This window comes from Denticeps clupeoides, chromosome 4 (assembly GCF_900700375.1).
Source record: "Denticeps clupeoides chromosome 4, fDenClu1.1, whole genome shotgun sequence".
Taxonomy (NCBI): Eukaryota; Metazoa; Chordata; class Actinopteri; order Clupeiformes; family Denticipitidae; genus Denticeps; species Denticeps clupeoides.
The window spans coordinates 2,885,048-2,906,397 of NC_041710.1; the positions used below are offsets into that span (position 1 = coordinate 2,885,048).

Sequence of the window (21,350 nt, forward strand, 5' to 3'; positions counted from 1 at the left end):
TTAAAGGTGGTGGTGGTCTCGGCTAGTCGAATGGAGCAGGACAAGTTGTCCCACCAGCCAGGGACAACATAGGAGAACAGAGTCGATTGGGATCGGAGACCCCGTGAAGAGGGAATCCCAATTACTACCATTGTGTCCCTGAGCAAGACACTTAACCCTAAGTTGCTCCAGGGGGACTGTCCCTGTAAATACTGATTGTAAGTCGCTCTGGTTAAGGGCATCTGGGGGTGGTAGTGGCCTAGTGGGTAACACACTCGCCTATGAACCAGGAGACCCAGGTTCAAATCCCACTTACCTCCATTGTGTCCCTGAGCAAGACACTTAACCCTAAGTTGCTCCAGGGGGACTGTCCCTGTAACTACTGATTGTAAGTCGCTCTGGATAAGGGCGTCTGATAAATGCTGCAAATGTAATGTATGAGTGTAACTAGCTAGTAGTGTGTTGGTGTAAGAGGGGGAACTTCCATTTACAGCCCTGTATGCAGCATCAAGGATTTAAACTCGATGCGAGCAGCTACCGGGAGCCAGTGGAGAGAAGTGAGAAGAGGCGGGACGTGGGTGTGTATCGGCTGGTTGAAGATGAGACGGGCTGCCACATTTTGGACCATCTGGAGTCGTTTTATGGTGACTGCAGAGGTTATAGTAGAGTTACAGTAGTCGAGTTTGACTGATCTTTCGATCAGTCAATCTGTTCATCTATCTGTTAGGCCTCACTAATAAAGTTGCTCTGTAAATATCATTGAGACCAAAAGATACTTTTTATGAAAAAAAGTGCCCTGCTGACGTTCTGAAGCTGAGCTCCCCTTACCGACCACATCGTGGTCTTGCAGCAGGCTGCGCGGCGCTTACGGTGGAACCGAAGCTGCGAACTGGGAGCTGACTGGCACCACCAACACTTCCGTCATCACCTTAGACAGTCATATACTGTCCAGCCTAAATATGGCACGTATATAAGATTTGTCCTAATTTTGGTATGCTTTTATCATTTGTTCAGATGTGTGTTGGCAAAAAAACGAATCGATCCATCAAAGTACAGCGAGACTCAAACACCCCCCCACTCCTGCTTGCTTCATTTGGTACAGTCGGAATGCTGTCGAGCGCGTCCATTTGTGCGCTACGGGGGGGAAGGGTAGTCCCGAATCAACACATCCGTTCCGAATAAACATGAAACGCACGGTCGAGAAGGAGAACCGAGTAAAACGTCTAATGCTTTTCTCATTCGCCCCTCCCGCGTCTTCGCGCTGGTTTACAGCAGGAATCCGTGAGTTCACCCCCCCGCATTCCGCCGATAGTCTCGCCCGCTGCCAGGCCTTACAGTCGGTTGAGGGGGGGGGGGCTGTTTTCCAGTAAGCAACTAGCCAAACTTTTCTCACGGCGCCCTGTGCTGGGAAGACCGGACTCCGGGAACAACCGCCGACCTTCCCCGCGGCGGACGGAGACGAGCGCCCGCACTCCTGCCGGGGTGGCGGCGAGAAGGGCGGCGTGCTGCGCGCTTGTAGCCGGGCGGCCGAACGACGAGTGGAGCGGAGGGTCGCCGCGGAGCCGATTATGCCGACGCTGCGGGACAGCACCATGTCCCACCCCGGCGAGAATGGCCACCAAGTGCGGGTGAAGGCGTACTACAAAGGGTGAGTACGGGCTCCGCCGTTTTCCCCCCCCCCCACCCCCTTTACTCGCTGCGAGGAGCGTTCGCTCGACGTTAGCCAGCCCGCCGCCAACCGGCCGTGCTAGCGGCTAGCAGGTCGCACTCAGGAGACTAGTTCTCGCCCGAAGTCCGTGTGGATTAACGGGGGGCGGAGAGGAGGGCCTTCTCCCGGCCTGGAACTTTTTTTATTTTATTTTGTGTGTCATTTCAACTTCCAGGAAGTGTTGTCGACCGAGCCGAGGGAAACGGCGTAATTAAAAACGTAATTGTCGCGCCGCCGGTCCCTCGTCGGGCGGAGTGTGGGGCTAATGCAGCGGAAGGATGGATCCGCTGGGGACTGTAATTGAGTAACGACGCGGTGGAAGAACCTGAAAAACCCGCAGAGCCGCATGCTCCTGCCAGACCGGCTGTCTTTGTGCTTTACTGACACCCCTCGTCCACCAGAACGTCCACGACCGGGCTATCCCTTTAGCATTTACATTTACGGCATTTACCAGACGCCCTTCTCCAGAGCGACTTACAATCAGTAGTTACAGGGACTGTCCCCCCCTGGAGCAACTCAGGGTTCAGTGTCTTGTTCAGGAACACGATGGTAGTAAGTGGGGTTTGAACCTGGGTCTTCTGGTTCATAGGCGAGTGTGTTACCCACTAGGCCACCACCACCCCATCCTTTTGTCAAGGGGCCATCGTCCTTTTTTTTTTTTTTTTTTTCCCCTCATTATTTCCTCTTATCTTATCTCTTTCCCCAACCAGATTCCAGGCATCTACAGTCAGCGGTTGGTGGAACTCCAACTCCTGATCCAGGCCCACTTTGATTTCGGTCAATTTCGATCTTTCGATTCTTTTAGTAACGCTTGTGTGTGTGTGTACACGCCTCCCAAATACATAGTGAATTAAGTCCTGGGCATGGATTTGGCTTCTGGACGTATGATTTAACCGGGCCTGTGTGTGTACAATCGTTCGTTACCTTTACACAAGGAAGCGGTCTGATTGGTCGATAAACCGTACTCGTGGAGATGCATCGTTCTTACTAATACACGTACAGCAGAGGTTTGAACCTTCACCGCTCTCACCGGTCGTCTCTATTACGATCCCAATTACCAATGCACCGCCATCAATTTTTACTACATTACTGATCCAGGCCTTTTCTGCGTCCCCATGGCTGTTCAGCACCAGCGTTTGGTCGGCTGTGCACTCTGATGGCGTCAAGTATGCGCTGCATGGCAACATTTTCTTGGCGCCAATTTATGCTGCAATCCCGACGAGCGTTAAACCACGTCGAGCGAACGCCAGTGAAGCACCAATCGTGCACCGCTACAAAGTGCAGCAAAACGGGTACGGTGTTCATTTCGGACGTCTGTGAGTACAGCGCTGCTCCGGGTCCACCAGGTCACCAAAAAAATAAAAATGGGACAGTGTGGTAGCCTAGCGGTTAAGGAAGCGGCCTGTAATCAGAAGGTTGCTGGTTCGAATCCCAGATCCGCCAAGGTACCACTGAGCAAAGCACCGTCCCAACACACTGCTCCCCAGGTGCCTGTCATGGCTGCCCACTGCTCACTCAGGGTGATGGGTTAAATGCAGAGGACAAATTTCACTGTGTGCACCATCTGCTGTGCTGCTGTGTATCACATGTGACAATCACTTCACTTTTCCACTGCCGGCACTTAACTAGAATTTTTTTACCGCAATCAAGCAGAAAAAAAAAAAAAAACCCACCAAACCGCATCATCGCGTCTGTATCGTGAGACAAGTGGGACTTCAAATCCGGCGGCAGTCAGCGTGACCGGTGAAATGAACACACCCAAAAAAAAAAGACGGCCCGGCAACTTTGAATCATTCGCGTGGCCGCCGTTTGGCTGCCCGGTAGAAATGGTACGACGTCACTTTTACTTGCCGCTGCTGAGCGGCCACCGTATGCGCACATGCGAGCGGACGCTCACAATGGAAATGGTGCGGCTGGCAGCGGCTCACGATGAACTTTGCAGCAACTTTAGTGTTTTATTATTTATTCATTTTCCCGCCAAAGCATTGCGTGCGGTACAAAATAGTGTAGCAAGAAGTGCGAGAGTGATGTTGGCGCCGGTTAATTGGCGCCCAGTGGCCATCTAGTATAAATAGATCCTGCGAAGCGGACACAGCGTTGCCAGACATGCAATAATTATCATATCTGTGCGACATTTTAGCATTTTTATTTTTTTTATGGCTTGTTTATGCACATTCGTCTCACGTACCTTTTGTAGCCAATCAATACACGTTGCAACACAAAGGCATCAAACCCATGACCCACAGACCACATCCGGCCCACAAGATCATTTAATACAGATCTATGGCCCAGCAATATGATAAAACACAAACTACAGATCCCACAATGCAGTGCTTCAGTTGCCTTACCGTACGCGATCAGCTCTGTAGGTAACGGTTATACACCATCGTATGCACAGGCTGTGTCAATATGTGTTAGAGGCAGATATTCTGAGCAACGTCAGGATAAAGTATTGCGCGTATTCCACACTTTTTCTCAAAATGCGATAATTTTAAGCGGCTGGTACCGAACTTCAACATCTGGCAACACCGAGTGGATTCCTGGAGGGACTGAGCTGAACTCTGATTGGCAGGGTCGCTAATCCCAGCCCTGCGTCACGTCCACAGACCCGAAGCGAGGCAGAGATCTTGTTTGAAATCAAGATTGTGAAATCTTTTTATTTGTTCCGGTAGATGAATATCCGCGGAGTATCCCTGGCTGCATTTCCCGGGCGCTGGCGAGGGCACAGCGAGACCCTTCCCCCGACGCTCTCCGGCCTTCTGCTCAGCAGATGGGCCTTCTGGGGCTTTGGGGGCCGATTAGAAGCCTTGCTCGCCGCAGGTCGAGCTCTAGGAGGGACGACCGGGGGGGCGGTCTGGGCTGCCCAATCACCCACGAGACAGAAGGAGAATCTGGGCTACGGTTTCAGAAAGGTGCCCGTAGCAAATACCGACAGATCAGTCACATAACGGGCAATGCTGAATTTACATATTTTCATAAAATGCCGTTTTTGCACTTTTTTTTTTTTCTTAGATATATATCCTTACTATTTAAACACCCATAGGCTTTTACATTTAGTATCAATTATTATCATTTTCTTTAATTTCATGACTTCAGGCCTGAGAAAATCACATTTTTATTATATTATTCTGTCGTGGTCTGAATCCTGCGGCGAGAGAAGGCGAGGTCGTGCATCGGGTCCAGGAGGGAGATCGGCACGAGGCGGCGTGACGCGCCACTCAGGAATGCGGTTTCAGATCCGCCACCGGTTCGCGTTACTCCCTCCTGACCGAGTTTCTCCCTCACTAAAGCACCGCCGCTCCTTCACGCCCGTCTCCATGGAGACGTGCACCACTTCCTGCTTTATGGCGGCAATCAAGAGTTCCATACACATTGTTTTTGTCATATTGTTATTTCTTCCCCCCATCATGCACTTTCACATTTACGGTGTTTAACAGACGTCCTTATCCAGAGCGACTTACAATCAGTATTTACAGGGACAGTACCCCCTGGAGACACTGAGGGTTAAGTGTCTTGCTCAGGGACATGATGGTAGTAAGTGGGGTTCGAACCCGTGTCTTCTGGTTCACAGGCGCGGGTGTTACGCACCTGGCTACTACCACCCAGCACTTTTCAGTGCTGAGATCCACTCATTTTACTCAGGCCGGTCTAATCAGATTTAAAATCACATGATACTGTCCATACTGTCTGCACAAAAATGATGAGATCACAATACTGTTTATTCTTGAAATTATGTTATATATTATTATATATATTATATTCGGGGTGGCCTAGCGGTTAAGGAAGCGGCCCCGTAATCAGAAGGTTGCCGGTTCTAATCCCGATCCGCCAAGGTGCCCTTGAGGTGCCACTGAGCAAAGCACAGTCCCCACACACTGCTCCCCGGGCGCCTGTCATGGCCGCCCACTGCTCACCAAGGGTGATGGGTTAAATGCAGAGGACACATTTCACTGTGTGCACCGTGTGCTGTGCTGTGTATCAAAAGTGACATTCACTTCTCTACAATATGATCATAATATGTGTAAAAAAAAAAATTCTAAATGTAATTGCTGTATGACTTCAGTTCCTCACTTAGTTTTTCTGTTTTTTAATCCCAAAGGAAGTATTATGACATTGTAATTATTACATTTTTTTTTTTTTAACAATTTAATTATGAAACAGTGTATGAGTTCCAGCTTCCAGCACAAGTCTGCCTCATTCCCAGCATCTCCAGGAGGAACGTAGCTGCTACGTTGCTGTAATGACATGTTATTACGTTTCATGCGGCGTGCATGAAAACGATGGCGGCCTGCGGTGGTGGTGGCAGCAGCCGGTGCGACTCCCACGACCGTCAGTAATTAGCACGGGCGGGCTGCAGTGTGCAGGAGGAGGTCTAATTGGATTCATGGAATCCGCCACGATCCGGGGATTCCACACCAACTACCGAAAGCTGAATCTGTTTGATGTGAAATCATTTTTAATTTGGTGGACTAAGAATTATGCCTTGCGACAATATAAAAGACAACAGAAAGAGGCTACCGAGCTTTAACCTCGCCTGCTATATAATCATTGATGGAAAGTTTCCTTGGTAAATCTGAAAAGTGGTGCAGTTGCAGTGTTGTGGAGAAGCCGCCAGGTTGCAGCCTTGGTTGCCATTGGTTACCACCGCCGCAGTGTCCCCGGCGTAGGTCCTCGCGGCCGCTCTCCTCCGGACTGAGCTGCCCGCGCCAGTCCTGCTAAAAGACAGACGCGTGTTTTTAATAATTCAGGACGTTTCCAGCAGCGCTCCCACTTAAAACCCAGACGGACCACTTCCCCTTCCACTTCCTGTCAGGCAGGCGCCCTTCACCTGCCCTGTGTGGGGCGAGCCTGAGGCGTTTCACCCCGTTCTTCTGTCGTGTTGTGCTGACCTTCATATAAAAAACAAGACATATGTTCATATTTATTTCACGACTGTTGTGCTCCAAGACCGATAATAATCACAATTTTTTTTTTTTCACACTTAAATGCGGTCATATAAAATGCACTCTGCATGTTTCCTACGTTAACCGGTCTGGCGATTAACCGCGGAGTGAAATGTTGCAGCTTATTCACCGCGTGAAGGGGAAAAAACGTGGAGTAGCGTACTCACACAGCCAACGTAAAACACACGCACACACAGACACACAAGCGGTTCGCAGCAGAAGGACAATGAGAGACCAGCAACCTCGAGTCTCCTCCACCTCGGAAGGGCCAGAGGTCTCCAGCGTGGGAATATTTTGGAGACGCGCAACATAGCCAAGGTGGAAATTTGTTGAACTTTGACCGTTGTGACGCGTTGTAGTGCGACCAGTAGAGTCCGTGCCCAGAGATCTACAACATACAATTATGACTTGAACTGGGAGTTCACGCACATTTCCTGCGCCGAGACCTCCGGCGTGTTGAGCGCAACTTGCATTTTTTTTCCCGAGGAAACTAACTGTCTGGAAAAACTGCAATAAATAGCTTCTTAAGTTTAAAATATATCATTTGTGTGTGTTTATAAAGTTGTTAAATCATTTCCTGTATATTGAGATAATCATGAAATTTACATTTATTCGTACCGCATTCAATCGTACCACAAAAATTTCTAATTGTTGCTTTCACATTATTTCTGTAGCAAAAAAAAAGTAAGCAATGCGATATGTAATGCAAAAAATGCTGCTTTAATACAGACACGTGAATTTTCGACGGATGACCAGTGTGGCCTGGTTTTTATTGGCTGCTGAGTGACTGTCTTGTTCTCTATGCTCACAGGGACATCATGATCACACACTTTGAGCCGTCCATCTCGTACGAGGGGCTGTACAGTGAGGTCAAGGATATGTGTTCCATGGACAACGACCAGCTCTTCACCATGAAGTGGATTGATGAAGAAGGTTTGAGGCTTTCATCTCTTCCCCCCCCCCGTTATCGAACACGTCTCTTGCTTAATTGGTCGCGGTCACATGGTCGTCAGTAAGTCGCTCTCTTGATTTACCTGGAATTCTGGTTGTGCTTCACGAGTTGAATGCGTTTCCATAGCGACGAGGACTCAGAGCGCCGACTCGGATCGCAGTAGTGACTCCCTCGGGCGTCTCGTTAGACAGTTCTCCAGCTCAAATGTCCCCTGGAGCGCCAGGACCTCCAGCCTGACGCTCCCGTCACCCTTCGTCTCTCTCTCTCTCTCTCTCCTTCGCCTCGTCCCCTCCACCGTAGGGGAGTTTGACAGCGTCCGACTCTTCTTCCGCTCGTCTCCGGTTGTCATTAAACCCGCCGTTCGGACTGGTTTGGAGATGTCCGGGCTTGCTGGTGCACAGCATACTTTTCACATTTTTAATACACATTTTATTACACGGAAATGGTCACGAGCCATGTTTCCCCAGCGCCGTGCAAACCGTAGCAGTTGGGGCGTTTCTGCTAATGTTTTCGAATTTTAAAAAGGGGAGGAGCCTGTAGGCACGAATAAGTCACACGCCCACTCACCGAGCCTCCTCGGCTTCAATCCATTCTCTACACGCCCCTTCACAAACTTGACCACGACCAACAACATCATCAGAGCTTCAATGAAATGTTTCCTGATGGGGGAACTACTGAATGCGATGTTAGTGAAGGAGTCCCACACACGGCCCAGCAGCTCAGTTCTTGTTTTTTGTGCCGTAGCACGGCGGGGTCCGGTCACAATTTTCAACGTCTTCAGAGGTCGTTCTTGCTGGTGCTGTTTCTGGTGAGGGGTTCTGGTCCAACATATTTCCAGGTCTGCGTTGTACGGACGAAGAGGTCTTTCAGGAGCGCTTCGCACAACCTCGGGACTGTCGGTAGAGTTGGGGTGACGAATGCTAATCGCTGCGTTTCTGTCTCCCTGCAGGAGATCCGTGCACCGTGTCGTCACAGCTGGAGCTGGAGGAAGCCCTGCGTCTCTACGAGTTGAACAAAGACTCGGAGCTCATTATTCACGGTGTGCCGCAGTGTCGGTGGGGGTGGGGACGGGGACACACTGAAAGTGAAGTGATTTGTCACTGTGAAACGCTGCAGCGCAGCACGCGGTGACACAACGAAATGTGTCCTCCGCCTTTAACGGTCGCCTTTGCGGGGATCGGCGGCCCAGCGCTGATCATTGCCTCATAAAATTCCCAAACAATTAATTCTGTTGCTGTTTGTCCATAAAAACATGAAGCATTTTGTGAAATTAATGAAACTGTGTCTGTTGGATGTAAAATTTTCTTTTTATACTGGAAAGTATTTATCTTTATTAGGTGTTTTATGTAAAGCCATTGTAAGCTGTAATGTGTGCAGTGAGTATATAATTAACATACATCCATTATCCATGGCCGAGCCGCCAAGTGCAGCCGCCGTGCCCGTGTATTTCCCTCTCGCCCCACGGCCCGCTGTTCGCGCGTCCTAAATGCTTTTTTTTTGTGGTCTCTACCTGTCCTCCAGTGTTCCCTTGTGTTCCTGAAAAGCCTGGCATGCCCTGTCCAGGAGAAGACAGTAAGTGGCCTACTCAACTCATAGTTCACTCTCTCTCTCTCTCTCTCTCTCTCATATACACACACACACACACACACACACTTCTGTCTGTGGGTGGTAGTAGCCTAGTGGGTAACACACTCGCCTATGAACCAGAAGACCCAGGTTCAAATCCCACTTACTACCATCGTGTCCCTGAGCAAGACACTTAACCCTAAATTGCTCCAGGGAGACTGTCCCTATAACTGCTGATTGTAAGTCACTCTGGATAAGGGCGTCTGATAAATGCTGTAAATGTAAATATAATGGTGGCCAATTTAATCAGCTAGTACAGCCATTGCCAGTGCACACACGGTCCGTCTGCGTGTGTTCTTTCAGAGTCGATATACCGGCGTGGGGCCCGCCGGTGGAGGAAGCTGTACTACGCCAGCGGACACGCGTTCCAGGCCAAACGCTTCAACAGGGTGAGGAGGCGGCCCCGCCCTGCCATTTTGTCACCTTTGGGGTCAAGTTTGTTTCCTATTGGCGACACTACACACAGTGTGCGGCCCACTTCCATTTGGACTGATAATAAAACACTTTGACTATTTGCCATTGTGGTGTTTTTGTCAGGTTCAAAGGTCGAGTTTACAGCCCCGTCTGGTGTATTGACGACTAGATCAGTGTGATTTATTGATGGGTGTCTTGTTTTGCATGCAGCGAGCTCACTGTGCCATATGCACAGACCGCATCTGGGGCCTTGGCCGCCAGGGGTACAAGTGCGTCAACTGCAAGCTGCTCGTCCACAAAAAGTGCCACAAGATGGTCACCCTGGAGTGTGGCCGGCAGATGATTCAGGTAAAATGCCCCCTCTGTCCGAGTCAGTCCCGACTCTCCACGAGTGTCGGATATTGTAGACAAGTCTCTGCTTCTCCTCCCCAGGAGCCACTCGTGGGGCCGATGGATCACAGCACCACACATCCTGAACACCCTAAACAAGGTACTCCTCTCTCCACCCAGCGTCCATGCTGCTCTCCAATCTCCAGGGGTTGGAAGATGAGGAAGTTTAGAAATACCAGCACTAGGGTTTCAGTAGTTTTAATGGATTATTAAGATCACGTGGAGCTGAAGGTCAATCACAATATGATCTTTCTTGCATTTATTGCTTTGCTGTCACGAACAGTATCAATAATCAAACTATGGCTAGAGCTGGGCAAATTAGTTGGGACGCATAGGTTCACCAGATCGCTTCCTATAAGTTATTGGGCTCTTTTCTCATTTGGCTTAACTGAAACGTTCCCACAATTTCCCATCAAATTAGCCATGATGATCAAGTCACCGTAAGCAGTTTGATGCTTTGGTGACTTGTGAAATTGCTGGTGTCTTCCTCTTGTAAGTCGCGTTGGATAAGTAAAGTAAAGAAATAAAAGAAAAATGCTGTTAAATGAGTCTCAAATTCTGAAATACTGATGAAACGTGACATTTCTGCTCCTAGAGATGTCAACAGTTTTAACAGGTCAGGCGATTGTCATTATTGGCCGTTAATCCATTGGTGTGTGATGTGATATTAATGAAATTGAGTTGATGATGTATTATTACTGTTATAAATGGCAGTGATGTTTGTGGAAATTGACCCATTGTCCTCTCTCGTCCTTTCAGTCCATCACAAGTTCTCCAACGAGAGTCTGAATCATGAAAGCGAGGAGAAGGAGGTGAGTCCCGTCATGGCCGTGGCCCGGCAGTGGCTTTGCCACCTCAGAGCGTCACACGGTGAATTAAAGTGTAGCTGGCAGGTAGAAAGTCCTGAAATGGGCCACCGCTGCTCCTCAGTCTACACAGCAGGAGCGTTCATTCACCCCACCGGTCTCTCTAGTTTCAGCGTTCGCTTACTTTCCTCCAGCCTCTCGCGCCGATCGACCCCAGTCGGGTTTAGCCCTGCGTGTTGTCCTGTGGAATTGTGGGAAATGTTCCTGTTTTGACGATGGGGTTCAGGTAGGTGGGGTTAGCACCGTGCGAGCTTGTTCTGTGGACAAGTATGTTTGAGTGTTATTGAGCGGTCAGGGCGCCGGCTCTGGGCCACGGGCGAACACGTTACAGGGCGGTTGAAGGGTTGCGGGGCATTTTTGAGGGTTATTGATTTCTGTCGGCAGGCGATAAAAGAGCTGCCATCATTTTACCACGTGCTCTAGGAATCTGGAGCATTTTTATTGCGTCAGTCTCTGCACGGCAGGGAGGTACGGAGTGTTTTTCTAGCTGAAACAACCACATTGTGGTTTCCTGCACCGAGCTGCAAATAGCCCGTGTATATTTTCACGCTTTATTAATTCTGAGAGTTGCGGTACGTGGGTGCAGTGAGCTCGAGTCGTTTTTTTCCTTTTTCATGGGAAGAGCCGACGTGCTCCTTCAAGCTCCCAGCTGGAGGTAGCTGACTGGAAGCATCCGGAAAAAAAAAAAAAGAACCCCTTTTTATACACGGTGCGCATTGGGCTATTTTTCCAGGTCTCTATAAGATGGATCATGTGGCCATGGAGTTCCACAGCATTGTCTTCTGGATTTATAGAAATAAACAGGTAGAAACAAGGAGTGTCTGCTTGTTGGGCATCTGTCGGTTGGAGAGGAGGAACTAACTAAAAAGATGGCACCGCCAAGTAGCAGCAACGCGAGTGCAAGAAAAGCGATCGTTCATTAAAGATGTGGGTGACCGTAAATGTAGAAAGAGGTTATTCTGTAATTTGTACTTTATACTCAGTGTTTGAGAAGGATATAAGAGGACACCTTAGCGTGTGTGTGTGTTCAGGAAGGACTCCTTCTATTGCTGCTGTGTGTTTTTAATAGAAGCAATAAAACACGGTTTAAGCCCCCAATACTTTGGTTATTGTATTTTTGTATTCCGATATCTAAATTAGAACGTCTAAATATCTGGATTAGTCAGCGAATGTGTAATTGTTGGATGCATCAATTAATCGTAAAAATGCTCTCTAGATTAATTGTTTGAAAAAGAATCATTTGGGACAGCTGTTTCTGATGTTTCATGTAAATGTTTAGAGCATCAGGAATATACTGCCATAAGTGCCATATTTGAGGTGCGGAGGCCAGATCCTAGATTCTGTTCCCAAATGATTCTTTTTCAAACGACTAATCTAGATAGTATTTTAATGATTAATCGATGCAGCCAATGATTATTTCCACTTTCACTGACTAATATAGATATCTATAAATTCTAATTTAGATATCTGAATACAAAAATACAATAAGTAAAGTATTGGGGGCTTAAACCGTGTTTTGTTGCTTTTATTAACACTTGGGCTGCAACTATCGGATATTTTTGGAATCGATTATTCTGTCTATTTTTATTTATTTATTTCATCGAGTAATCGGATAACTCCAACTTTTGCGTTTTTAAACAACTCTATCAATAGTGTGTTATGCATCAGTGTGTGTGTTTGGCGTGTGGGAGAGAGATGAGGAGGGATGAATTACATGATTTTAGATCTCGTGCCTTATCATGCCTCGTCACTATCGACTCTTAACACAAATAATTACAAATAATGTACGTTCTAAGAAGCGCTAATGCTAGTTAGCAATATTAAAAATACGACACCTTGTAGGAGCTCCAAGTTCGCTTGGAGAAGTGCAGTTTACGTGAGGATGCTTTGGGTTAAGGTGCTGTAGTTTTGACGAAGTACTTTTATGGTAAACCAGGTCCGCAGTGTAAAATGGTCCCACACTTCACACATTTTATGTATCTTCATTTTCCGCCAATAAATCGCGCCGCCTCAAATCTTTGAAATGCGCTTCAGTTAAAACAGTCCGTGTAGAACAATGACTCCGGTGCTGCACAGCTCCGCGGGAGCGATACGATAATACATGGACTTTGGTGACGAATGAAACGAAGCTTTGAGGCAAAGAAATTTCCTTGAATATTTTTTGTTATCGAGTTATTCGAATAATCGCCTCAGCCCTAATTTAAACACAGCACTCACTTATGTGAGGAGCGGCTTTTCAGTCTTGTGTGGCTTTTCTTCCCAGGCGATGAGCAGCAGGGAAACTGGAAAGGCTGCGTCCAGCCTTGGCCTGGCAGACTTTGACCTCTTGCGTGTGATTGGTCGGGGAAGCTACGCCAAGGTGCTGCTGGTGCGCCTGAAGAAGACAGAGCGTGTCTACGCCATGAAGGTGGTGAAGAAAGAGCTGGTGAACGATGATGAGGTGAGCAAGGTCACTTGTACTAATCCAAAAAAAAAGTAGAGTGAAAATGTTTTTGCTTTACTTTGCTTTACTTTGATAATTATGGCTGACAATTATTGAAAATCTGCGTCTCTGATTATCAGAACATTACCCATGATGAATTCAAGAAATAATACAGTATACACAATACAGAAATAGTTCTAACTTTTGAGCAGTAGCTTCATTTTTAAATGTAACAGTTGGTTGGACCTGAAGGGATGAAAGCTGGTGATTTGATTCATTTACAAAGTGTTTTTTTCACACTTTCCTCAAATTCATGAACTTTCATAACTGCTAAATATAATTTGTCAAAAGCGTAAACAAAATGGCATTTTAAAACCCTAGCGGGTAAGGAAGCGAATTTTATCTAAAGTAAATTCCACAAAGTGTTTCATATGAAGCTGGCTGGACATGGGCCTTCAGGGAAAGGAAGTGCAGTACTCACCTGGTGCCACCCAGCAGACACGTGACATACGGAACTCAGATCTGCCGGAGTGTCTTTCACGCCTACAGGCTTTAATCCATTTGAATTCAGACTATGATGTAAAGGATTTATTGTACAGTAAATTGCACTTGGGTGCGCGTCAAATCATGAAGTCTTGGGAGATCTGCCTGGTGAGAACTTTTACAGGACCAGACGCTAAACTCAAATGATTTCACATGCAAATCTGATTGATCCGTTTTAGTTCTGTAGGATGAATGCACACCACCTCCTGTCTTGTCATGATGTGCGTCTTCAGTGAAGGACACATTCAGCATTCAGCATGCTGTTTTCAAGGCGTAACAGGGCGTAACCTAACGTGGCAAATGCACATAATAATAAAAAAATAAATTTTAAAGCCAGGGCAACAGCCAACCAGTGTAAATTAATTCCAATCACAAAAAAGGTCCTGCAATCTTACACAAACAGTAGTCCATAACAGAAGAGTTACTGCCTATATTTACTTTTGTTGTTCCCACGGTGACACATCTGACCAATGAGGAGAAAGTTTACACGTGAATTGAAACAACGAATCATGGTTTGCTTCAAAATTGGCCAACTGATTTGGACCAAAGCCAACGTACTAAGGCCCTAAAACGGGTTTTCTGTTTCTAAAGAACCACAAGGAGACTCGGATAACCTCCCGAATGCTGTATTAAGCCCCTCTCCACACCTGTAAGTGGCGCTGTAACTGTAACCTGCTCTCCTCCTTCAAGTGTCATTGTTTAGAGGATTTCTTGTAGATGCTGCAGAACAACTACAAACATGTTCTCCGCCATTGTTGTATGCATGACTCGTTTGGTGTTATAGGTCAGGTTGGAGGCTGGGCAAATATGTCCGTGTTTTGCAAAAAAAAAAAAAAAAGATGAAGGAAAAAAAGCCGCTGTTCTGTCTCCACGGATACGTGGAAAAGAGAAATTTACTCTGGAACCCGTTTTAATAAATGACTGTTCTGGGTTTCCTGAAACGGCACTTCCGTGTGGTCGAAAGGCTAGGTCTGATAAAACGTTTTACAATAAAGCGTTCTTGTGTGAAAGTACCCTACGTTTATTGTGGTACCAGTTCGGCCTCCATCATCGCAGCGGGCAAGTTTCTCACGTTCTACATTATGGCTTTTTGCACCATATGAATGATCGATCGGCCGCATGCCATTCTGTACACCAGTATTTATATTTTAAAGCATTCATTTTTATCATTTTTAATTCATTTTTACTCGTCAGACATGGACGTGATTTACTGTATTTGAACTACACACGTTTATCCTGCTAGTACAGAGATTTTGGTTATTAAATTTAAACGCCCTGCCGGTAAAAGCTAGAGGCCGGCGCACTGACACGCATTAAATCATAATGAGCTCGGTTCTGTCCTGGAGCCGTGCTGCCACGTGAAGCATCGGAGATCTAAGACATCTGTTCTGCCCACCATACAGCTGCCTGATCGTGTTTCAACCTCTGCAGTGGTTGTCCCATCTTTTTCAGTGATTCCGGGACGGGGAGAGGCAACCGGGCATCCTTTGTATGAGGAGAAGTGACAAAATTGTGGTTCAGTGGGTGGAAAAGTGAGCCGTTAACGCTGATTAGATGCACTTAGGCTGATGGACGAATTGACAGAAGTGTTGCAGATCGATGCGTCTCTCTCCACTCGTTGCCCCGTCTGCTGGAGTGAAGGCTCCCAGCTGACAGTGCAGACTGGTTCCATTGGGCTTTGCCTGTTTTTCCAGCCCCTCCACAGGTGGAGGGCTGAGTAAATTAGGTGTAGCAGAGCAGTAGGGCTGGACCTTCGCCTTTGGTCCATGGACCAATGCCCTGAATGCATCTGGTAGTGTGAAGGCATATATATTCCTGCTGTGACCTACGTATTTGTATCTGTACACATTTGCGTTGTTAACATTATTGCTGATATACTTGACCTCCATAATGTGTGTCGTAATCGTTAACGTGTACTCCGTACCACCAGGGGTCAGTGTCGAGGCCACAAACTACCTATTTGCAGACTTGCTCAATCAAAAGGTCCTCAAACATGGACATTTTGACTGTTGAGTGCAAATCTCGCAAAACTGCCACCTATTAAATTATGCCGATATTGCATGTATATGTCCTGCAAATTGAGTATGGACCGTGGCTGTACGTATCATGTGAAGCATGAATTCTAACGTTGGCTTCTCTCGGGGCTCTTCAAGGGGTCTTGTGTTTTTCTTTCTCTATGCATTTGTGACTAGCAGTCGTGTGTGTTTTTGTGTGTGTGTGTGTTTACAGGACATTGACTGGGTCCAGACAGAAAAGCATGTGTTTGAGCAGGCTTCCAACCATCCCTTCCTGGTCGGGCTACACTCCTGTTTCCAGACCGAAAGCAGGTCTGTGCCATTGTCGCTGTCCACAATCCCCCAAATACCACACCCTGCACAAAACATCTGGAGCTTTATACACTAGATATCTGATAAAAGAGAAACGGAATGTGACTCATTCCCCTAAATGACCCCAAGAATGTGGCGAGAGATCCAGGATCTCCAGTGGCCATTTTCTGTTTCCTCTTTTCACCCTCGCTCTTCTTCTCAGGCTCTTCTTTGTAATTGAATATGTGAATGGAGGAGACCTGATGTTTCACATGCAGAGGCAGAGAAAACTTCCAGAAGAGCATGCCAGGTGAGTGTAAATAGTGTAAATATATTTTTATAATTTTTATAATTTTTTTTAAATAAACACTATCCACCTACAAAATCATGCTTGGGGGGCTAATGTAACTTATTTTATTTTATAATATTCAGTATATGCAATGTGTAATTTTTCAAACACTGCTGTTCGTGTAAAGGAGGCAATCACTGGTACATCTGGACTAAACTGACCACAATGCATGATGGTATACGTCGGCTGATTTAGGTTGTAGTACATTTGGCTTTTTAATTTTTTTTAGGTATAGGTCGCTGTGTTGTGACTTGGGAATCAGCAGGCTGTTTTATAATGATCATAATAATTTCCCGCCTCCTGTAGGTTTTATTCTGCTGAGATCAGCCTGGCGCTGAATTACCTCCACGAGCGCGGCATCATCTACAGGGATCTGAAACTGGACAACGTGCTGCTGGAGTCGGAGGGCCACATCAAACTCACCGACTATGGCATGTGCAAGGTGAGGGGAGGGGGGAAAAAAAAAAAAAAAAAAGAGAGAACTTCTGCATCCATTGCATTTGCAATAATCTCTCACTTCCTGTGTAACATATTGGGTGGGTAGTAGTGAACTAAAAAAATAATCTATCTTGTCGCTTCACTCATTTCTGTTTTTATTACACTTTATTACACAGTGGAGCGATTATGTCCGTTAGTGGTTCTGACTCAGAGTGTGAAGGCGCTTGCTTTAAGGTGGGAATGCGTGGATGTTCTTGTTTTGTTACAGGAGGGGCTGAGGCCAGGGGACACCACCAGCACCTTCTGTGGGACGCCCAACTACATCGCCCCAGAAATCCTGAGAGGAGAGGATTACGGTAAAATGGCCATCGAGCGCAGGATCCCCCCCCACCTCCACCCCTGCCTAAAACCACACACACACATTCTCAATATGATCTCAGTGACTGACTGATTTTCAGATCGGATTTTTAGGTTTTATGGATTAAAAAATTCACGGCTACTCATTCCTCAAAATTCTCTTTTAGTTGCTTTACCTCATGCTCCGGTTGGATATTGAAGGATTGGAACCATATGAGTGAAATGGGTTTAATAATTGTATGTTTTCTCAGGTTTTAGTGTTGACTGGTGGGCGCTGGGAGTGCTGATGTTCGAGATGATGGCAGGAAGATCGCCTTTCGACATCGTCGGCAGCTCCGACAACCCCGATCAGAACACAGAAGACTACCTTTTCCAAGGTAGTGCGCACAGCCAGCTTCCTGTTGTGATAACCAAGATATTGCTGGCTGACGTCCTTCCACATGCCTGTTTGCAGTTATATTGGAGAAGCAGATCCGCATTCCACGCTCGCTTTCGGTTAAGGCGGCCAGCGTGCTGAAGGGCTTCCTGAACAAGGTCAGACAGGAGTTTATAACTCTTACACCTTCCCTAAAATCACATACTGCTAATCGAATCATCAGCTGGAATATTTAATTTGTCTGTTATAGAGCAACTGGGGTGCTAGTAGCCTAGCGGGTAAGACACACTCCTATGAACCAGAAGTGCACAAAGTCCCAAGTTCAAACCCCACTTACTACTATTGTGTCCCTGAGCAAGACTCTTAACCCTGAGTGTCTCCAGGGGGGGGGGACTGTCCCTGTAACTACTGATTTTACGGGTCTCTGGATAAGGACATTGGGTAAAATCCTGTAAATCAAAAGGAATTATGAACGGAAACTGTTCTCTCACCCTTTTTTTTTTTTTTTTTTTTAATTTATTTATTTATTTATTTTTAAAGGATCCTAAGGATCGTCTGGGCTGCCATCCTCAGACCGGCTTTGCTGACATCATGGGCCATCCCTTCTTCAGAAACGTGGACTGGGACCTTGTGAGTCAAATCGTTCTGGATCTGTCTGACCTCCTTACAGCTCACTCAAGTGCCCAGGCCAGACATAATCTCACGCAGACAGAGTATTTATTGAGTCATATCACCCTCGAGAAGATTTGTCCCACATGCTCTAAGCCAACAGCCCCCTTATCGGCATGCTTGTCTTACACTTGCGGCCTGTGAGCGGGAGACGGACCTGCGTAATTACTGAAAGTCATTAGCGGCGCGAGCGTTATCGCGGGCGTCAGGTGTCGTGCCTGAGCCGCCTGTGCGGTGAGTCACGATGAGAGGCTGGCAGCGGCCGCCTGTCTGGCTGGATCAGGTTCCACTTTCTGCCCGCAGACAGACACCACTGACTCAGTCTGCCTCCAGGGGGAGCAAGATCTGCCGTAATAACCCCATTAACTGGCTTAATTTCATCTTCGGCACCACATGGTGCTGGACGGGTCCCCATTAGTTTGCGTATGCATGTATACAGGTAGACTAGTGCATTTTTGGGCACCAAAATCAGATTTATTTAAAACCTTATTATGGGCTGCATTAACAAAGATACTTTTCAGACGTTATGATTCAGTGTAAGTAATGTTGAATCATTTCTTTCTGAAAGGCAGAACACTTTGTTTCTTCTTTCATGAACCGTCGCAACTGCAGCATATCTGCAGATACGATGATGGCAGTTCCACGTGGATATTGATTATCTTCATAAAAGCACTTGGCCAGGTGATTTCTCACAGACACCTGCTGGACTCTTTTCAGATGGAACAGAAACAGGTGGTGCCACCGTTCAAGCCCAACATTTCTGGCGAGTTTGGACTGGACAACTTCGATGCCCAGTTCACCAACGAGCCCATTCAGCTGACTCCAGACGACGAGTGAGCACCCTGTTCTACTCTGTTAACTCCACTCACGAATACTCATCTGGAAAAGTCGAATGCTGAAGTCCTCTTCTCTCCTCCACAGGGATGTCGTGAAGAAGATCGACCAGTCGGAGTTCGAAGGGTTCGAGTACATCAACCCCCTGCTGATGTCGGCAGAGGAGTGTGTGTGAGCGTCCTGCTGCTGTCCATCACCATACGCGTCTCCTGATTGCCTTTTGTTCAGCATGCATGGTTATAAAGGCACAAACGAACGTGTGCACAAGTTTAAAAAAAAAAAAAAAAAAAGATCTCATCCTGCTATTCAGGAGCAGTCGCTCTGACAAGCTACTTGCCAAACCAGACTCACTTTCTGCCATTTATAACCACTAGTCCTTAAGTCGGCCAGCTTTTCCTTAATTTTTATGAGAAGTTTTGTACTATGTAAGCGTGCTCTGGTATCAGCGTATCGGTGCAGTCTCTCCATGGCTGCGCATGGTTTTGAGGTCATCGTTTGGTTACTGGGCACAAACAGGAAGAGAACGTTCTGTCTGTTTATCTTTTATTTGACTGTTACCTACCCCCGCTTCTTTACCAGTGGGGTTGAATAAATATTTTTAATTTGTACATAAAAAGAAAATGAACAAACATATATGAGTGTACGGGGATCCCATACTAAACAGTTACTTGACCCTTTTGTTTTCAGAATCTGTATATTTGTCCTCCGCTGCTCTTATTTAATGATATGGGCCGAGAGCTTCTGTAGAGCCAGAAGACGAAATATCTGAAACCCCTGGCTGATACGGACATCAGTAAACACTAATGTAAATACTGACAAACTGTGAATTCTGGAAAGGGGGAGCGTGGTGTGGTGTGGTGTACAGCCTTTTCTAAGATCAAAAACTATTATCCACGCCTTGTTTTTTTTTTTACATATACAGGACCAAAAAAAAAAAAAAGTAATAAAAGTAAAGAAAATGTTCATGATGGTACTCCCCATATATCTTTTACTGTAGTGCTGTAACAACTTTAAACATTAGACCATCTTTTTGTCTTTTCATTTTCGTATTTTAATACAACACATTGCCTTTCTGATTCTTTTTCTGTTGTTTTTCATTCTTTGTCGTTTCTCTCTTTATTTAAGATAATTATTTCTTTTTGACACACGTGGCCTCTTCTCCCACCATACTTCCACTATAGAATTTTTTTTTTTTTTTTTAATAGAACTGTCATTGTCGTCAGGTTCAGTAGGCCAGACGAATAAATAAAAGATGGCAGATTGAGAAATGATATGCATATACTATTCATTCCACTCTATACACACACACACACACACCTACCTTCATGACATTACATCACATCACTTCAGATATCATAAGTAATCAGGTACTTTTAAGGGCAAGTAGAAGAAATAACATAAATTTCAGGGGGAAAAAAAAGTTTTTTAATGCACACACTATTGTCTTTAAACCCTATTGTGTTGAATATTTTATCCAGTGGATATTTTATATATATATATATATATATATATGAGAGACACATCCATGAAATAAAGAAAATGCCACTGTCTTTACTGTTTAGCCCTATTTCCACAGAGACTGGGCTTCTCTCGTCATCTCAGTGTGGATGTGACTGTAACACTTTCTCTTCTTCGGGTCCAGAACCGAAAGGACATCATTTTTTTCCACCTTCTATTAACTCTGGAATTTGGCCGGAGCGTGAGTGCTGGTAGCCATGCCAACCCGGCATGAATCCTACCAACCATTTCCCTATTATGGTGGAGTCTGCTTGGCTTCAGCCTAGACTAAACAAACGGAGCTGGCGTTCGCTGTCTATATATCCCTATATCCTCGTCCCCTGGATGTCTTGCAGCTTCAGGGTCAAGCAGACTGATTATCTCACGGGTGATTTAAAAAAAAAAAAAATCTCACTTTGACTGAGTAAGATGCTGGTTATAATCTTGACCCCACCCCCAGGGTGACATTGGTTGGTTGTACATATCCAGGTGTGGAAAGTGGCTCCTCCCTTGATAGTCGATGACATGTACGTCCCAGGGGAACGAGGTCCATTAGATGCAACTTGTCCTTCCTCACAAGCGAACAAAATCACCTTGTTTCTGATAACCTTCTTTTTACATTTTTTCTTTCTTCTGGGAAATGAAGGCAAATGGTAAAATTCTGTTGAAAGGGTGAACGTT

At 46.3% G+C, this 21,350-nt stretch overlaps 1 protein-coding gene and 1 long non-coding RNA gene across 2 annotated transcripts; one reads left to right on the plus strand and one right to left on the minus strand.

Moving 5' to 3' along the window:
- Positions 1–1,285: 1,285 nt before the first annotated feature.
- prkci (protein kinase C, iota) lies at positions 1,286–20,248 on the plus strand. The gene is made up of 18 exons (XM_028977770.1): positions 1,286–1,627; positions 7,442–7,563; positions 8,532–8,621; positions 9,104–9,154; positions 9,512–9,597; positions 9,833–9,970; positions 10,055–10,112; positions 10,772–10,824; positions 13,142–13,318; positions 16,073–16,170; positions 16,373–16,459; positions 16,805–16,940; positions 17,205–17,292; positions 17,545–17,670; positions 17,748–17,827; positions 18,210–18,299; positions 19,056–19,171; positions 19,260–20,248. Exons 1-18 carry the CDS (start codon positions 1,548–1,550, stop codon positions 19,345–19,347), a joined length of 1,764 nt encoding a protein of 587 aa, XP_028833603.1. The 5' UTR covers positions 1,286–1,547; the 3' UTR covers positions 19,348–20,248.
- On the minus strand, positions 6,383–6,829 carry LOC114788845 (uncharacterized). The gene is made up of 3 exons (XR_003749574.1): positions 6,798–6,829; positions 6,476–6,576; positions 6,383–6,399 (listed from the first exon to the last, which is right to left on the minus strand). It is a non-coding gene; the product is annotated as an uncharacterized LOC114788845 (long non-coding RNA).
- Positions 20,249–21,350: the final 1,102 nt, after the last annotated feature.

Coding starts and splice junctions, on each gene's coding strand:
- prkci (XM_028977770.1), top strand. CDS start 1,548: ATGCCGACGCTGCGGGACAGCACCATGTCCCACCCCGGCGAGAATGGC. Junction 9,155..9,511: donor GCCCTGTCCAGGAGAAGACA/GTAAGTGGCCTA, acceptor GTGTTCTTTCAG/AGTCGATATACCGGCGTGGG. Junction 16,941..17,204: donor CCGACTATGGCATGTGCAAG/GTGAGGGGAGGG, acceptor GTTTTGTTACAG/GAGGGGCTGAGGCCAGGGGA.